At 39.7% G+C, this 15371-nt stretch overlaps 1 protein-coding gene across 6 annotated transcripts in view; it reads right to left on the bottom strand.

The window, feature by feature from the left end:
• The window catches only part of LOC128415683 (FRAS1-related extracellular matrix protein 1-like), a 119971-nt gene that overhangs the window by 2929 nt on the left and 101671 nt on the right, over positions 1-15371 (bottom strand). For 4 of the 6 annotated variants that reach the window (XM_053392242.1, XM_053392246.1, XM_053392244.1 and 1 more), the window contains 3 exons: positions 13230-13345; positions 7981-8066; positions 6266-7056 (listed from right to left, as the gene is read on the bottom strand). In XM_053392242.1, coding sequence (XP_053248217.1) covers positions 6824-7056; positions 7981-8066; positions 13230-13345 — 435 coding nt within the window. In that variant the 3' untranslated portion in view covers positions 6266-6823. Of the gene's footprint in view, positions 1-6265; positions 7057-7980; positions 8067-9169; positions 9499-13229; positions 13346-15371 lie in introns of those variants that run through there. The other 2 variants (XR_008331040.1, XM_053392245.1) reach the window with 2 other exon arrangements.

Genomic DNA, 15371 nt, shown 5'->3' with positions numbered 1-15371 from the left:
AGAGGATGCCTTGATTCCTTTATATTTCTTTTCACAGCATAAAAAAAATAATGTTCAAGACACAGGTCACCAATTAATGTTGCAAATGCTTCCAGCACTAATGGATGTACACAGGAAAAAATACAAACACAAAAGATTCTTTTGTGGGAAAAATAAATTGGGTCTGTCTCAAGGCTACAGTAGATATTATTGTGGCTTAATTAACAGGGTTTTGGACTTCTGTACAGCAAGCTTATTCGCACCATAACTTGACACTGTATAAAAGCAGAGACCAAAGCAACACTGCATTATCTTGATGTGAAGAACATTTATTATATAAGGCAGCAGGAAAGCATATCATTGAGTCTGATGCGGTGAAGTGCAAAAGTGTGGCAAATAGCTTCTCACAGGAAAGTAACACAGAACATCAGGTGGGAAAATATGTGTTGTGCAAGCATGGCTACCATTAATAGAAAGGAAGAAAGGTTGCGTAGACCATTGTTCCTTGACCTTGGGTCTTCCAGATGCTGTTGGACGATAATGGCTGCTTACCCAGTCTTTGGGTAGGTGGCAGTTGCGGCCCATCATGGCAGGCCCTTGGCTCCACAGAACAAAATGCCTCTCTATTGTGTGATCAGCTGCTGGAGAATTCCCCCAACTGGCTGCAAAGGAGGGCACAATAGCCAGCCAGCCCATAGTTTTGAATCAGCCAATCAGGTAGCCAGAGGGCCTGGCTGTGCTTGAGTTCGGGACTGTTGGACTACAACACCCATGACTAGTTTAGCCAATGGTCAGGAATGATGGGACGTATAGTCAAACAACATCTGGACACCCAAGGTTGAAGAACCCTGAGTTAGACTACAAGTATACAGTTAATACGGCAAGTGCAACTAGTGTAATAGAAGTGTCGTGTAACATCCATTATTAGTGAAATACAGCCTAGGCTTTCTAGAGCCCTTTTTAATGTTAACTTTTGTATTTGATATTCTCATGGTTGATGTATTTATTATATTGGACACCTCTAAGAATATTCTCATTTTTATGTTACTACCAATGTGCATTTTGCTGAGGGCCTATATGCCTATTTAATTATAATTCTCTTAAAATAGGGTGTTTAAAAAATAAAAATAGATTGAGGGGTAAAAAAAATTGCACGGTGACAGTGCTGGGGCCATCAAGGGAATATGTTCCATTTTACATCCTTCCCACCACTACCATTTTTATGTCTCATATATTTCTAAGTGAAAATAATAGAGCCTTGTAGTACTTTGACCTTTTCAATATTCGGAAACTTTACTGACTGGTCATTTCTGTGTGAGGTGGGGGGGACTGTACATATATCAGAGTGACGGGCACTGTTGATAGATGTTAAGTGCAATGTATTATTATTATTTTATGATTTCACTAATGAAAGGAAAGAACCACGAGAAGATTTCAGGGATGTGTGCTAAGTCCCTTTCTCTATTCCCTGTACACATTTGATTGCACCCCACTGTATAAGTCCAACACAATCATCAAATTTGCGGATGATACAACGGTGGTGGGGCTCATTAGTGAGAACAATGAGACTGCTTATAGGAAAGAAGTACAGGGGTTAATTCAATGGTGTAAAGAAAACAATCTTATGCTTAACACCAAAAAAACCAAAGAACTCATAATTGACTTTAGGAGAAAGAAAAGTGTATTTTTACCATTGCACATAAATGGCGAGGAGGTGGAGAGGGTTGGTAGTTTTAAATACCTGGGCATTTATATCTCTGAGGACCTCTCATGGACTGCAAATATTAATATGGTTGTGAGGAAGGTGCAGGGGAGGTTGTATTTCCTGAGAATGCTCAGGGGACTGAATCTATCTCAGCACCTACTTCTGTCCTATTATCACAGTACCATTGAGAGTGTCTTAACCTATAGTGTATTATCGTGGTATGGGAGCAGCTCTGAAACGGATAAAAAAGCTTTACAGAGAATAATTAAAATTGCCCAGAATGTTATTGGGCTCCAACTACCAACCCTGGATGAGATCTTCACGTCTCGCACTTTGAAGAAGTCACACAATATCCTGAGAGATCCCACCCATCCTGCTCACAACTTCTTTGAACTGTTGCCTTCGGGCAGAAGATATAGGACAATGAAAACACGAACCACACGCCTTCTGAATAGTTTCTATCCAAGAGCTCTGATTGCACTAAATAATGATCTTAGGGCCAGTTGCAAGAAATAGCAAGCAGGAAGTAGGAAGGAATGAGATAGGTTTTAGGTTATGTTATGCCTTTAAATAGGTTATGTTATATTCTGGATTATGTTATGTTTTATAGATTATGTCTGAATAGGATGAGAATGTTGGAGATACGTGCAAATGTGTATGTGAACCCGGTCTTTGGGTGGGTGTTTGATTTTCGTTGTTGTGTATACTGTGTATATATGGACAATGACAATAAATTTATCTTCTTCATCTTCTTCATTTCCTTTCAGAGGGTGGCAGAAAAGAAAATTATGAAAGTGAATGAAATGTAGCAAGGGAGATTAAAATGTAATAGTCTAAACCTGTTCGGTAGAGTTTTCACTCTGGGCTATAACACCAAGATCATTCTGCCAAATTGAAACCGTGAAGGATATGGATGTTTGGTTTACATGACTGTCAGTCAAAAATGAATTCCCCTCCTACAACACATTCAGAACTCTCCCTTTAATAATGCATGCTCCTCATGCATGCCATCCATTAGTGTGATTATGAATATGGGATATTAATGATTCTTTTATAATGCTGATGGGATTAGCAGCCTGAGGTACACAGGCTTTGTGGTACTCTTGCCACCGGGAGCAAATGATGAGCTTCCAAAATTACAACTACATCCCTGGAGCCGTGATGCATTTTGCAAGATGCACAGGACAGGGCGCACCTGAATTCTTAATATCTTAAATGACTTCTTAAAATAAAAAAAAAGATTAGGCCAGATATGGCTGTCCAGATGTTGCTGGACTGAAATGTCTATCATCCCTGACCACTGGGCATATTTGCTGGGGCTTGACAGGTGTTGTTTTCTCAACCCTATATCTACAGGTTCCCCAATTCCCGGTATTAGGTGAATTCATGGAAGGTGAATCTGTCAAAAGCTGTTAGACAGGAAGCAAAAGTGGAACGTCATTTCCACCACACTGTACCTGTACGATTCCCAGATGTATTTGGCTGACCACTGTTGGAAACAGTATGCCAGGCATAGGCAAACTCGGCCCTCCAGATGTTTTGGGACTACAACTCCCATCATCCCTAACTAACAGGACCAGTGGTCGGGGTGATGAGAATGGGAGCCTCTGAACATCTGGAGGGCTGAGTTTGCCTATGCTTGCAGTATGCAGAGCTAGATGAACTATTGGTCTGACCTAGCAGCCCCGTACATTCTCATGCGAATAACCTAAATGGAGAATATTTAACCCAGGGTTCACATTGCAACTTAGTTGTCAACAGGTGTCATTTCATATGTCTGTGTTCATTTTTAAAGATTGATAAATATATCAACATAATCCTACCAGATAAATTATCTGATATACCTTGGGGACTCAGAAATCTGGAAGCAGATTCAGCTTTACAGGACCCACTTAACTGATAAACAGTTTAGTAAGAATTCTCATTCATTGGAGATGATAAATATGTTAAAATACTATATTCTTTCCTATCAGACCCTATAGAAGTACTTACTGCAAATTAAATAGTCATTCATGTGTAAAGAAGAATCATATTGCATCGCCAAAGATAATATAGCATCCAATTCACATGATCTGATTCACGCAGGCCAGCATAAATTCAAAATAAGCATTACACTCAACTCCTCCTGAGCTGATTGTGGTCCTGTAAATTTTCAACATGCAGTAAAGAACAAATAGGGATTTGCAACCCATGTTGCTAATGGACGTGAGCACAAATCTGAACTCTGATTATTGCTTCAGTGCCAAGATCTGAAAAAATACATATGTATATATGCATATGTAAGCATATGTATGCATATTGAATGCGATCCCATCCATACTGTATTTAGCATTTTTTTAGGTTTAGAGGTGCATTTCAGCATCCAGTGCTCAAATCAATGGTTGTTTCTTGTTTTCTTTACCATATAACTTTCAAGTTAACTTTACAGAGATGTGGGGTATACAAGAGTGTTACCCACATTTTCTTCCCTGGTTCTTGTACATAGTGGTACCTCTTATATCTCCCGTATGGTTAAATTCATGAGTTCTAACCCACATCATATGCATACCTCTGATTTACATTTTAGAGTAGCCATTTTCAGGCTAAGCCTCATGAACCTAGAACATGTGAAGAAACTGAATCTGAATATGTTTTGTTTCAAAGACCACCTTGGCAGTTCCTCCCCTCCAAATTATGTTATAGAAAGTGGAGTCGTCTTCCTAGCATGAGTAGACACAAGTAATTTGATGCAGTTATTTAATAGTTGCAGGATCGGACTTTTTTTCAGCTTCAAAACTGCAATTCAACAAGATGAAAAGTCCCATAAAGTAATAATAGAGATGATATGTTAATTTTACTGTATCTTCTAGTGATTTGCAGCTTTAAGAAGGGGGGGACAATTTCAACTCTTATATAAATTTCCAACTGAGGGGCTTTATATTGCATATTGTATTACCAGAATAGACAGTTAACAGCACATCTGCTGGTAAGTATAAAATTGACACCACATCTGTCTACTGGTAAGTGTATAACATGTTGAATAGAATATTTGGAAGAAAAGGGTAGACGTAAGACTTTTAACTAAATTGTCTTCACAGTCCATAGCTATGAAATTGAATTTAAATGTATGGTGCATTGGCCAAATATATGTGGTGAATTCATTACTGATTTTCAAATTTCCATTATTTTATCATTGTAGTTTGCTAAAGTCACTATCACCTACCTCACTAATAACTGAATCTGAAATCAAGTAACTTTACCTGTTTCATATGTTGCAAGTCCCTTTCAGCCATATAATTGGTATCACAGAACCCATTAAATGGACTGCCATAAATCGTTCATTCAGTTTGAATGTTGCGCTGATATTTGCAGGTAGGCCAGAGGGACTGAACCCTACTACAGACATAGCTGTCCTTGAAGGCAAATCCAGGGCCCTCTGTTCACTACAGCCCACATAGGATAAATTGTAGCACCTCCTTTAAATAGGAAAAACCCCAGAGAGACTCATTTGGGGACACCATGGAGGTTGGAGCTGAATGTGCAACCTCCCCCTTGTGACCCCAGTGCTAAAGGCAGGTTCCCCCTGCCAATGCCATACAATGTGTGATAGATTAAAGGTTATTTACTTTGTCCCACTGAACTGATTGAAAGCCCACTAAAAGCAAAACCTGTTTTCATAACCTCATAGCCTAATTCCTTTTATCTCATGACCTGCCCTGAGTTTCATTTCTTATCTATGATAAAGGGCAGAACAATCCACTACCTCGGTATATGCAGATATGCAGGAAAAGGGTCTGGTACTGGGTACCATTGAGTACCCCAGGAAAAAAGCACTGCAGTTATGTATATAATAGGCAGCTATAAAGCATTATTGGGTGGTGTTTCAATTTTGATCCTCAGCCTATTTCAAAGTTGATTTGGAGTTAAATTTCAGGTGTCTTAAATTTTAGCAGTTTCATTTCCGTGTATCAGGAGCCAATAATATGGAAGCTGACACTATGATCAAATTGCACTCAAAGATGCTGGACTTTGGTCTGATCCAGCACGGCTCTTACGTTCTTATGGTATTTTGAAGCCCTAAAATCTCACTAATTATGCCTATTTATTAAAAGGAAAGAATGCCATAAGGCCAATTAAAATTGAAATTAAACTGAGATCCTCACCTCCGAAACTTGTGTGTTTGGGATGGGGCGGGCAGTCTTGTGTTTATTTTTTAAAATTACCAAATTGCAAAGTCTGGGATTTCACCTTCAGCAAGACCCAGACTGAGCTTTGAGCTCCGGTCTGAGACCTTTGTGTTGCCCTTGAGTTTTATTCCTTGGAATCTAATGGTGCACTAGCAAATCCTGATAATTGGTTTAGGATTAAAATGCAGAGCCCCACCACTCTTATGATTAACCAGAAGCCAAACTGCTTGTGTACAATGCTGACTTCCAACGAGAAAGAAAAATAAATTATGTAAAGGGAGATCTTGCCTTCCTGCAATAATCTTTGGTTAGAACCAGAGAAGGTAGACAGCAAGGTAATGTTTTTAGAGAGAAACCGTGCCATTTCTGGAGCAACAAGGTGCAGGATAATATAAACCCATGTGTGGTGCAAGGTAACAGTTATCCAAAACAGCAGGTAAACCTCGAGGCTAATAATTAACTAAAATATTAGTTTCAGTATTTCCCATTCTTAACTTACAGAACTTTTTTTTCTTTTATATTTGAATAGCATTATTTTTTCTGTCCTGTGGCTTCATGCTCTTCTGTTTCACTGAAGCATGAATATCAGCATAACTTTCATTTTTTTATGAGATACCGCCACCAGCAAGACTAACACTAAGCCTAATTTCTGGCCCACTGCTATCTGGATCTACACAGATGTAAACTGATGTTCTCAAAAACAAAGAAACACAAAACAACCCTTTCCAATACTGCTCATTGCAGAGATGTTTGCTGTCTTCAGCAACATGTAAATCTTTGAATATGCAGAATCTGGCGAGAAATGAGTACCGATGTACTGAGAATCTTTATGTTTCTCCTTTGAGATGTTTTCCAAAGCAGTTTTACAATGAGTGTCTTGCATGACTTCATGACTAGAATTTGTTGTAGCCTTGTTTCTCCTCGTCTCCTGGTAATAATCTTGTGCAATTTTCTTGCCAACTTTACATACCAGCTAAACTGTTTTTGTATTTTCGAGAGAAGTGTCAGTTAATGAAGGAAGGGAACAAATATATCTTCCTTTCAGCCTTTGTCTGCATAGCCTTGCAACCCATTTCTTCTGCTTTTTCACAAAAGCACATTTCTGTTCAGCAGTCTTGCTTAGCTCCGGCCCGCTTTTGACGTTATGGAAAGTCACTGGTCGGCCATTACTCCACATCCAGCTGCCCGTTTTACCTTCGTTTAATCCTGAAATTGGAGACCCGGCAATTGTGAAATTCACTGCCTATAAAGCAATCCTACAGGAATTGTATTAAGCCCCATCAATACAATTATTCATAGGACAGACTCTTTGATTTCAGCATTATTTTACCCAACAGCAGATGCAAATGACCTGCTGGTGGCAGATTCATGCTTCCAAAAAATAGGTCAACTTTAGTTAGGAAAAGAAATGAAATCTAGCTCAGAAACAGAGCTCAAGCCTTACATGTATAAGGTCAAAGGTCAATACCTGGCCCTCCCAGTCAAAACGATCTCAGATAACAGGACTGTCAAAGATTCTCTGCCTGAAATGATGGAACTATTGCCAGTCAGAAAAGGCAGGTCTCTGGGCTATATGGAATTGAGCACTGGTCAGATTCAATATAGTAAAGTGTATTTGCATGGCATTCCAAATTACCTCAGTTTGCTGCAATACCGACAGATCAATGGTATACATATCCACCCAGATGGAAGTCCAATTAAAATCAATGGGTAAGTGCATATAGGATTACAGCTGGAATCTTTGGGGAAATCTTGTGCATATACATTTGGGAACAAGTCCTGCTGATACCATGGGATTTAATTCTAAGTAAACATGGATAGGATAAGCCTTAAGAGAAGTTGAACAGCTGCCAAATCTGAAAGGGAATGAAGTGGCAGGTTTAGCCGGGGAGAATTTTTGTTTCTTTTGATTAGTTGTGAAATCAAAACACCCTGCTTCTGTACAAAGATTCAATAAAGATGTATAAAGTTATTTTGTGACCGAATATGATGGTCTGCTAGAACTGTAGCACTACTGTCTTTACAGGATGAAAGCACAAGTTTCCCATGTCTCAGGTTTTTAGATTTATTGAATGAAGTACAGCAAAGGCATATGCCACGGTATCCTGAATAGTTGTTTTTTATACTTACCAATCCAAAATGGCTGCTTATTGGCAAATTTCCAAAGCCATGCCATCTCCCTTGGGGAATGAACACTAGCTAAATGGCCCTGGGACCTGTATATGAGACAACAAAGCATAACAATGATATCCAGTCACTACTCGGTTTGTTTGAGGGTGGGTCGGGAAATCTGATAACAATGTTACATGGGCGCTGACAAATGGGAGCTATCATGTCATAGCTTTAAACAAAAGAGAAAACAATAGAAAATATAGGCTCGGGCTGGCACTTCAGTTCATTCAAGGAATGTGTATTGTCTTTTATAGCAGTCATTCAATGTTCTGAAACTGTATAAGATTAAATAACCTTAGGTACTTTAGAGCAAAATCGCCAGAGTGAGATAGGTGTGGGATACTAACTTTCAGTGTGATTATTTATGCAATCAAAAGGTACTGTAATGTGTTTTAAGTGGCTGATTGTAGAGAATAACATTTCCAATCCCATCTTCACTCATGTCACAGGAAAGGAAATACATTCATCTTGTGCCTTGCCTGTTTGACCTTTGGAGAGCAGAACATTTGTTAGTATGGCTTTTTAATAATGAATCTTATTTGTATAACATATCATTCAAATAGGCCTTACTTCTGTAGGAATCATCAGAAGGACAACATATTCTGTAATTCTGGTCACAGACTGTAAAACTTATTCCATAAAAGGTATACCACACATTGTGTAAGTTTTTTGCCCAGTCTTTTAACTTTAATTTGAAAATGCATTTTTCTCACTGGAATTCTAAGGAAGATAATGTGATACACTTTCATAATCTAGAATTGCTGTTGATTTTCTAGTCATCTCCAGTAGACAGACAGACAGATCTGACCACATTATTCCAATTCATAAGAAATATATCTGGCATTGCTGAATCATCTCGACTTTATGGGCAATGCTTCATAGTACAAAAAAATTAACTTCCCCAACCCTCTAATGTAGCATGATAATTCCTGAGGCACATAGAATTACAAACTATAACATTGTTCAACTTTAAGCTACTACACTGTACTGTTGCTATTCTAGTGGAGAAAGTGTAAGAGAAATTTAAAAAGGGACCCTGAACCTTCCAAACAGGTTTTTTCCCCCTGTTTTAAATAGTCATTGGAAAAAGGTATTTTGCATTGTTTATATACCGGTATATCATGACAGCAATCATTACCCCGCTTACCTGGGATTAAGCACCATTGAATTTCAACAAGCCTTACTTCTGAATAGACCTGCTTAGGGTTGCACTGTTCCTGTGAATGCATTTCCCAGCAAAAAAAGAAACCCAAACAGCCTGCTCTTGCTGTTTACTTTTCAATTTAATGTAGACCACATTGCTGTAATTTATCCATCAAGCAATTATGATTAGTCCTTCTCTCCTCTTTAGAAGTCCCCAATTTACTTCACTTATTACTCTTTTTCTTAAGGCATTTTTTTCTTAAGAGATGGAATAAAGCAGTGTCCAGTTGTTGTTCTTTTAAACCTCACATCCTCTCCCTTTCCTGCTTGAATCTAATAAAAAAGTTAAAGCTTCGCAGATATTTGTCTTTATGGAAAACATTTGAAGGAAACAAAACAAGAAAAATGTTCTTCAGTTCTTGTGAGGTACTGTAAACAGCACAACATTCTAACTACGGAAATATACAGTTTCAGACCTTCATTTGCTTCCAGTTCTTTCCGGGCAACAGATTTGCCAACATATTTTGTTTCAGTTTAGTGGAACTATTTTCATAACTATCCTCAAAGGCTTTCAATGCAAGGTCAGACCAGCCTCATGCTGGAGTGGGGAGTTTATTAACAAGTGTGACTAAACCATTCCCTTGTTGTCCACTTCAATTTCCAGTTTGTCAGCAAGCATGAAAACTACAGACCATAAATGCTCATGGGGTTTTTAACCAGTTACACGGAATATTATGATGCCTGTTATAGGGCAAAAAGCTCAACACCTTCAGGAAAGTGGATTAAAACAAAGTCAATTAAATAGTGGGCTGCCTTTCGGGGGGAGGGAGGAACTCATCACATATGGGAAAACAAAATTACTTTGTGTTATTATTTTTATTGCATTGGAAATGGTTTGCTGGGTATGTTTTTAAACTGCACATCACTCTGCTTTTTAAAGCTGTTCTGTGGTTCCTGTGCAATGTTACTGCATTATTGTGGTCTGGAGTGGCACAAGAAAGTGGAACATAAAAACTCTACCAGAACATTTGCAGTATAAAATTTTACAGGATTTCAGCACATCATCAGAAACTACTATTGATAGACAACCATTTTTATTACAGACCTCTGACGTACAACGTGCCTTTCGGAGCATTAACATTAGGAAGGCAGCTGGACCGGATGGAATCACGGGACGGGTTATTAGGGACTGCGCTGCAGAATTAGCTGGGGTATTTACGGACATTTTTAACCTATCCCTGTTGCAGGGTTCTGTCCCTACCTGCCTGAAGACATCGATTATAGTGCCAGTCCCCAAGCAGTCAGTGGTGGTATCTCTCAATGACTATAGACCAATAGCTCTAACATCTGTCGTTATGAAATGTTTTGAGAGATTGGTGCTAGATCATATTAAGGCTGGTCTTCCATCCACTCTAGACCCGTTCCAGTTTGCATACAGAAGAAACAGATCTACTGATGATGCTATTTCCATCGCTGTCCATACTGTACTGAGTCATCTAGAACGACAGGGAACCTACGCAAGGCTGTTGTTTGTGGACTACAGTTCTGCCTTCAATACAATTCTGCCAGACAGGTTATTTCTTAAAATGACCAACTTGGGTATACATCAGAAGATCTGTCTGTGGGTAAGGAATTTCCTGACTGATAGGCCGCAGACAGTGAGAATGGGACCTCACTATTCTTCTACTCTAGTATTAAGCACAGGAGCCCCTCAGGGATGTGTGCTAAGTCCCTTTCTCTATTCCCTGTACACATTTGATTGCACCCCACTGTATAAGTCCAACACAATCATCAAATTTGCGGATGATACAACGGTGGTGGGGCTCATTAGTGAGAACAATGAGACTGCTTATAGGAAAGAAGTACAGGGGTTAATTCAATGGTGTAAAGAAAACAATCTTATGCTTAACACCAAAAAAACCAAAGAACTCATAATTGACTTTAGGAGAAAGAAAAGTGTATTTTTACCATTGCACATAAATGGCGAGGAGGTGGAGAGGGTTGGTAGTTTTAAATACCTGGGCATTTATATCTCTGAGGACCTCTCATGGACTGCAAATATTAATATGGTTGTGAGGAAGGTGCAGGGGAGGTTGTATTTCCTGAGAATGCTCAGGGGACTGAATCTATCTCAGCACCTACTTCTGTCCTATTATCACAGTACCATTGAGAGTGTCTTAACCTATAGTGTATTATCGTGGTATGGGAGCAGCTTTGAAACGGATAAAAAAGCTTTACAGAGAATAATTAAAATTGCCCAGAATGTTATTGGGCTCCAACTACCAACCCTGGATGAGATCTTCACGTCTCGCACTTTGAAGAAGTCACACAATATCCTGAGAGATCCCACCCATCCTGCTCACAACTTCTTTGAACTGTTGCCTTCGGGCAGAAGATATAGGACAATGAAAACACGAACCACACGCCTTCTGAATAGTTTCTATCCAAGAGCTCTGATTGCACTAAATAATGATCTTAGGGCCAGTTGCAAGAAATAGCAAGCAGGGAGTAGGAAGGAATGAGATAGGTTTTAGGTTATGTTATGCCTTTAAATAGGTTATGTTATATTCTGGATTATGTTATGTTTTATAGATTATGTCTGAATAGGATGAGAATGTTGGAGATACGTGCAAATGTGTATGTGAACCCGGTCTTTGGGTGGGTGTTTGATTTTCGTTGTTGTGTATACTGTGTATATATGGACAATGACAATAAATTTATCTCTTATCTCTTAAAGAAGTTACAGGACACACACTGATTAGAAATGAAGTTGTGTCCTGAATGGGCACAAACAGTTATGAAAGGGGAATCACCTATAACTGCCCCAATACCATCATAAGCACAAATAATCATGCACACACACAAAACGACATCTGGAGGGGCCCTTATAGGGTATAGGGCAGGCATTCCCAAACTAGGCTCTCTAGCTGTTCTGGGACTACAACTCCCATCATCCCTAGCTAACAGGACCAGTGGTCAGGGATGATGGGAACTGTAGTCCCAAAACAACTGGAGGGCCAAGTTTGGGGGTGCCTGGTATAGGGTGACATATAAATTCAATAAATAAAATAAGAATGTGTTAAACCTGAATTTTAATCAAATAGTGTTACGGTTCCTAGGGAGATATACTAATACGATTTTCAATCAGATTTCTTTGTTTCCTTTCAGCAGCAACACAGAAACACTGCTTAACAGTAGGCCATACTAATTGTCCAACTAGACCACTTTTGCCTATTCTCTCCAGGGTCTCAGGAATACGAATGAAGCCATAATCTTCCTGCTTTGAAAGCATGTATTCCACCATAGACTTATGTGGTGAAAGAAAGCAGTACTTTTGGTGGTCCTGTTGTATTTAATTGATTCCTTTGGAAATCCCAACATTCCGACCCATTCTGTCCCTCTGTTAGATATCAGCAAACATACTCTAAAATAGTACCTACCTCTTCAATAGGGTTTTGAGCCCACATTTTTGTTTTGTACTCACATGGGTCCCATGTTATGATGCCCAAAAATTATTTTGTTCCTCCTAAGTTTTCTTCAAGTATTCATATTTGTTAAAAATACTAACGATGACTTATTATTGACTTTCCCCATAGGTTCACTGCTATAATATTATGATGCAAAAGCTCTACTCCGCCCATACAGTGGTACCTCAGTTTTCGAACTTCTCCGTTGACGAAATGCTTGGTTTTCAAACAAGTCGAACATGCCACATGGCCTCTGTATTGAGTTTTCCCTTCTGAGGCTTCCATATTGAGTTTTTGGTTTTCGAACGTTTCAGAACTCGAATGGTCTTCCAGAACGGATTACGTTCGAAAATGGAGGTACCACTGTATATAATTCTCTGAGGCCAAATGTTTTTGTAACCACTCCTACTTAAGACTCCCAAACGTGTTCTTTAAATAGAATTTTTTTTGTGATGGATGCCAACTATTGCGGCCCTCATTACAGCCCTGAGTCCAAGAAAGATCTGTCACCATTGGTGCTCCAATCCATTCACAGATGGCCAAACCTCAACAAATGAGTGATCAGTGACAACCCTTTTCTTTTGAAGATTCCCATACCATTTCCTGCAGGCTTTTTCAGCACTGTCCCAGGATGCATTTCTAATGGAGCTCAAAATGTAGCAGTGCTTGTCTCTGAGCGTCCAACTGGAAGGGCACTTCCTGGATTTAGTTCTCTAAGAAGGGGGAAAATAGACCCAAAACAGTATGATTATACATCGCTGATGAACTTCATGCCTGATCTCTTTCCCACAAAAAAATACCCTTGCTCTTTTGAGGAGCATAAATGGGCACATATGGCTTCTCAGATTATGCTTCCCATTTCATGCCTCTTAAGATAGGTATGGAAGCAGTTTACAGACGTGTGAAAAGTACAAGTTGGCTGGCATGTCTAAGTGAGAAATAAAGATGCAACATTTAGATGTGCATGTGCATAAGGAGAGACAGCACATTGAAATGTTTTATTTTCATTCATTTATAAACATATTTATAAACCACTTTTCATAAAAGAAAAATAGAGTGGTTTACAAGAATCATACAAAGAATAATAACAATAAAAAAAATATGGGCAGGTAGCTGAGTAGATAGATACGACAGGATAGGCAAACATCTACTGAGGTGTTGGCTGGGCGCATCACTGCAAGTAACCTGTCCCTATCATCAGGTCACATTAACTGGAGCTGGTCCCACAACACTGGGCTTAACATTGCATTGGATACCTCAACTGGCACTGCTGCAGTAGCAATGTCTAAGTCACATGTAGAGCCAACTAACCTCATCCTCAAATCATTTAGCCATTTGGTTACCATGTACTCCAGAGGTCAGGAGTAACCAGTCTCTGGACTGTAGGGAACAACTTTGCTGGGCAGTTCCTCAAGGATGCAACTGAGGCAGTGAAGTAGGTAAAGGTAAAGGGACCACTGACCATTAGGTCCAGTCGTGGCCGACTCTGGGGTTGCGGTGCTCATCTCGCTTTACTGGCTGAGGGAGCCGGCATACAGCTTCCGGGTCATGTGGCCAGCATGACTAAGCCGCTTCTGGCGAACCAGAGCAGTGCACGTAAACGCCGTTTACCTTCCCACCGGAGCAGTACCTATTTATCTACTTGCACTTTGACATGCTTTCAAACTGCTAGGTTGGCAGGAGCAGGGACCGAGCAACGGGAGCTCACCCCATCACGGGGATTCGAACTGCCGACCTTCTGATCGGCAAGTCCTAGGCTCTGTGGTTTAACCCACAGCACCACCCACATCCCTGAAGCAGTGAAGTAGGCTCTCTTTATTTCCCTCACAGCTGTGTGTTAGGCCTGATTATGAGCTTTTCCTGTGAGCCCCTGCATTTTTTCCCTAAAGGGAGAAAAGCAAACAAGGGGGTGATTTTGCAAGGGGGGGACCGTTAACAGGGAAAGGATCAAGCACCTCCTGCCCTACCATTGCCGTGATCACATTTTTGGGCTATATTTAAATTAAAAACAGTATGGCTGAGTCGCAGCTCTCCCATGTATTGTCTAGTTTGGTCCATAGTTGCAGGATCCTTTGTGGATTTATTTGAAAGCAGACCCATTAAACTCAGTTGTACTTGCTTCCAAGTGAACATGTGTAGGATTGGGCGGCACAGTTGAAATTCTCATTTGGGCTTAAAGATTGCCTAAATCTTATTGAATAAGGAGCCTAACACTGAGCAGAAATGCAGATGTAGTGATGTGATATTTCTTAGCTTTTGGGTTGCAATTGTTCATAAGCATTTGGCGATAAAGATATGGGAACTTTTGGCTTTAATTTGATTCAGTGCTGCTCTCTTCCTCATGAGATTTTGATTTAATAGAGCCATTTATAAGTAGGAATGAGTGAACTGGAGGGTTAAGATTCTTTTAAACCTTAAACAAGCTTTTAAAGTTGTGAAATGGTGTGGATAAAAGCTGCACTCAGTTCTGACAGCTTGTTAAATTTTTATAGTCAGGATACCAGGACTAGAAATCCTAATTAATATCCCATCTCTGTTATAATAATCAAGCTACATTTTGATCTGATTGGTAGGGAGCTGAGTATGCAATTGTCCCATAATAGCATTTGAGAGGACAAGTTTTCATTTAGGGAATTGAGGGTGGAAAAGAGGTCTGCCCAGAAGCTGCCTCCCCAGCAAAAGAGGAAAAATATTGCTCAAGGACCTATAGCAGGGGTAGCCATTGTGGTGCCCCTCAGA

This window comes from Podarcis raffonei, chromosome 6, assembly GCF_027172205.1.
Source record: "Podarcis raffonei isolate rPodRaf1 chromosome 6, rPodRaf1.pri, whole genome shotgun sequence".
Classification (NCBI taxonomy): domain Eukaryota; kingdom Metazoa; phylum Chordata; class Lepidosauria; order Squamata; family Lacertidae; genus Podarcis; species Podarcis raffonei.
Note: the sequence above shows the minus strand (reverse complement) of the source record. Positions and strands in the feature narration are given on the sequence as shown.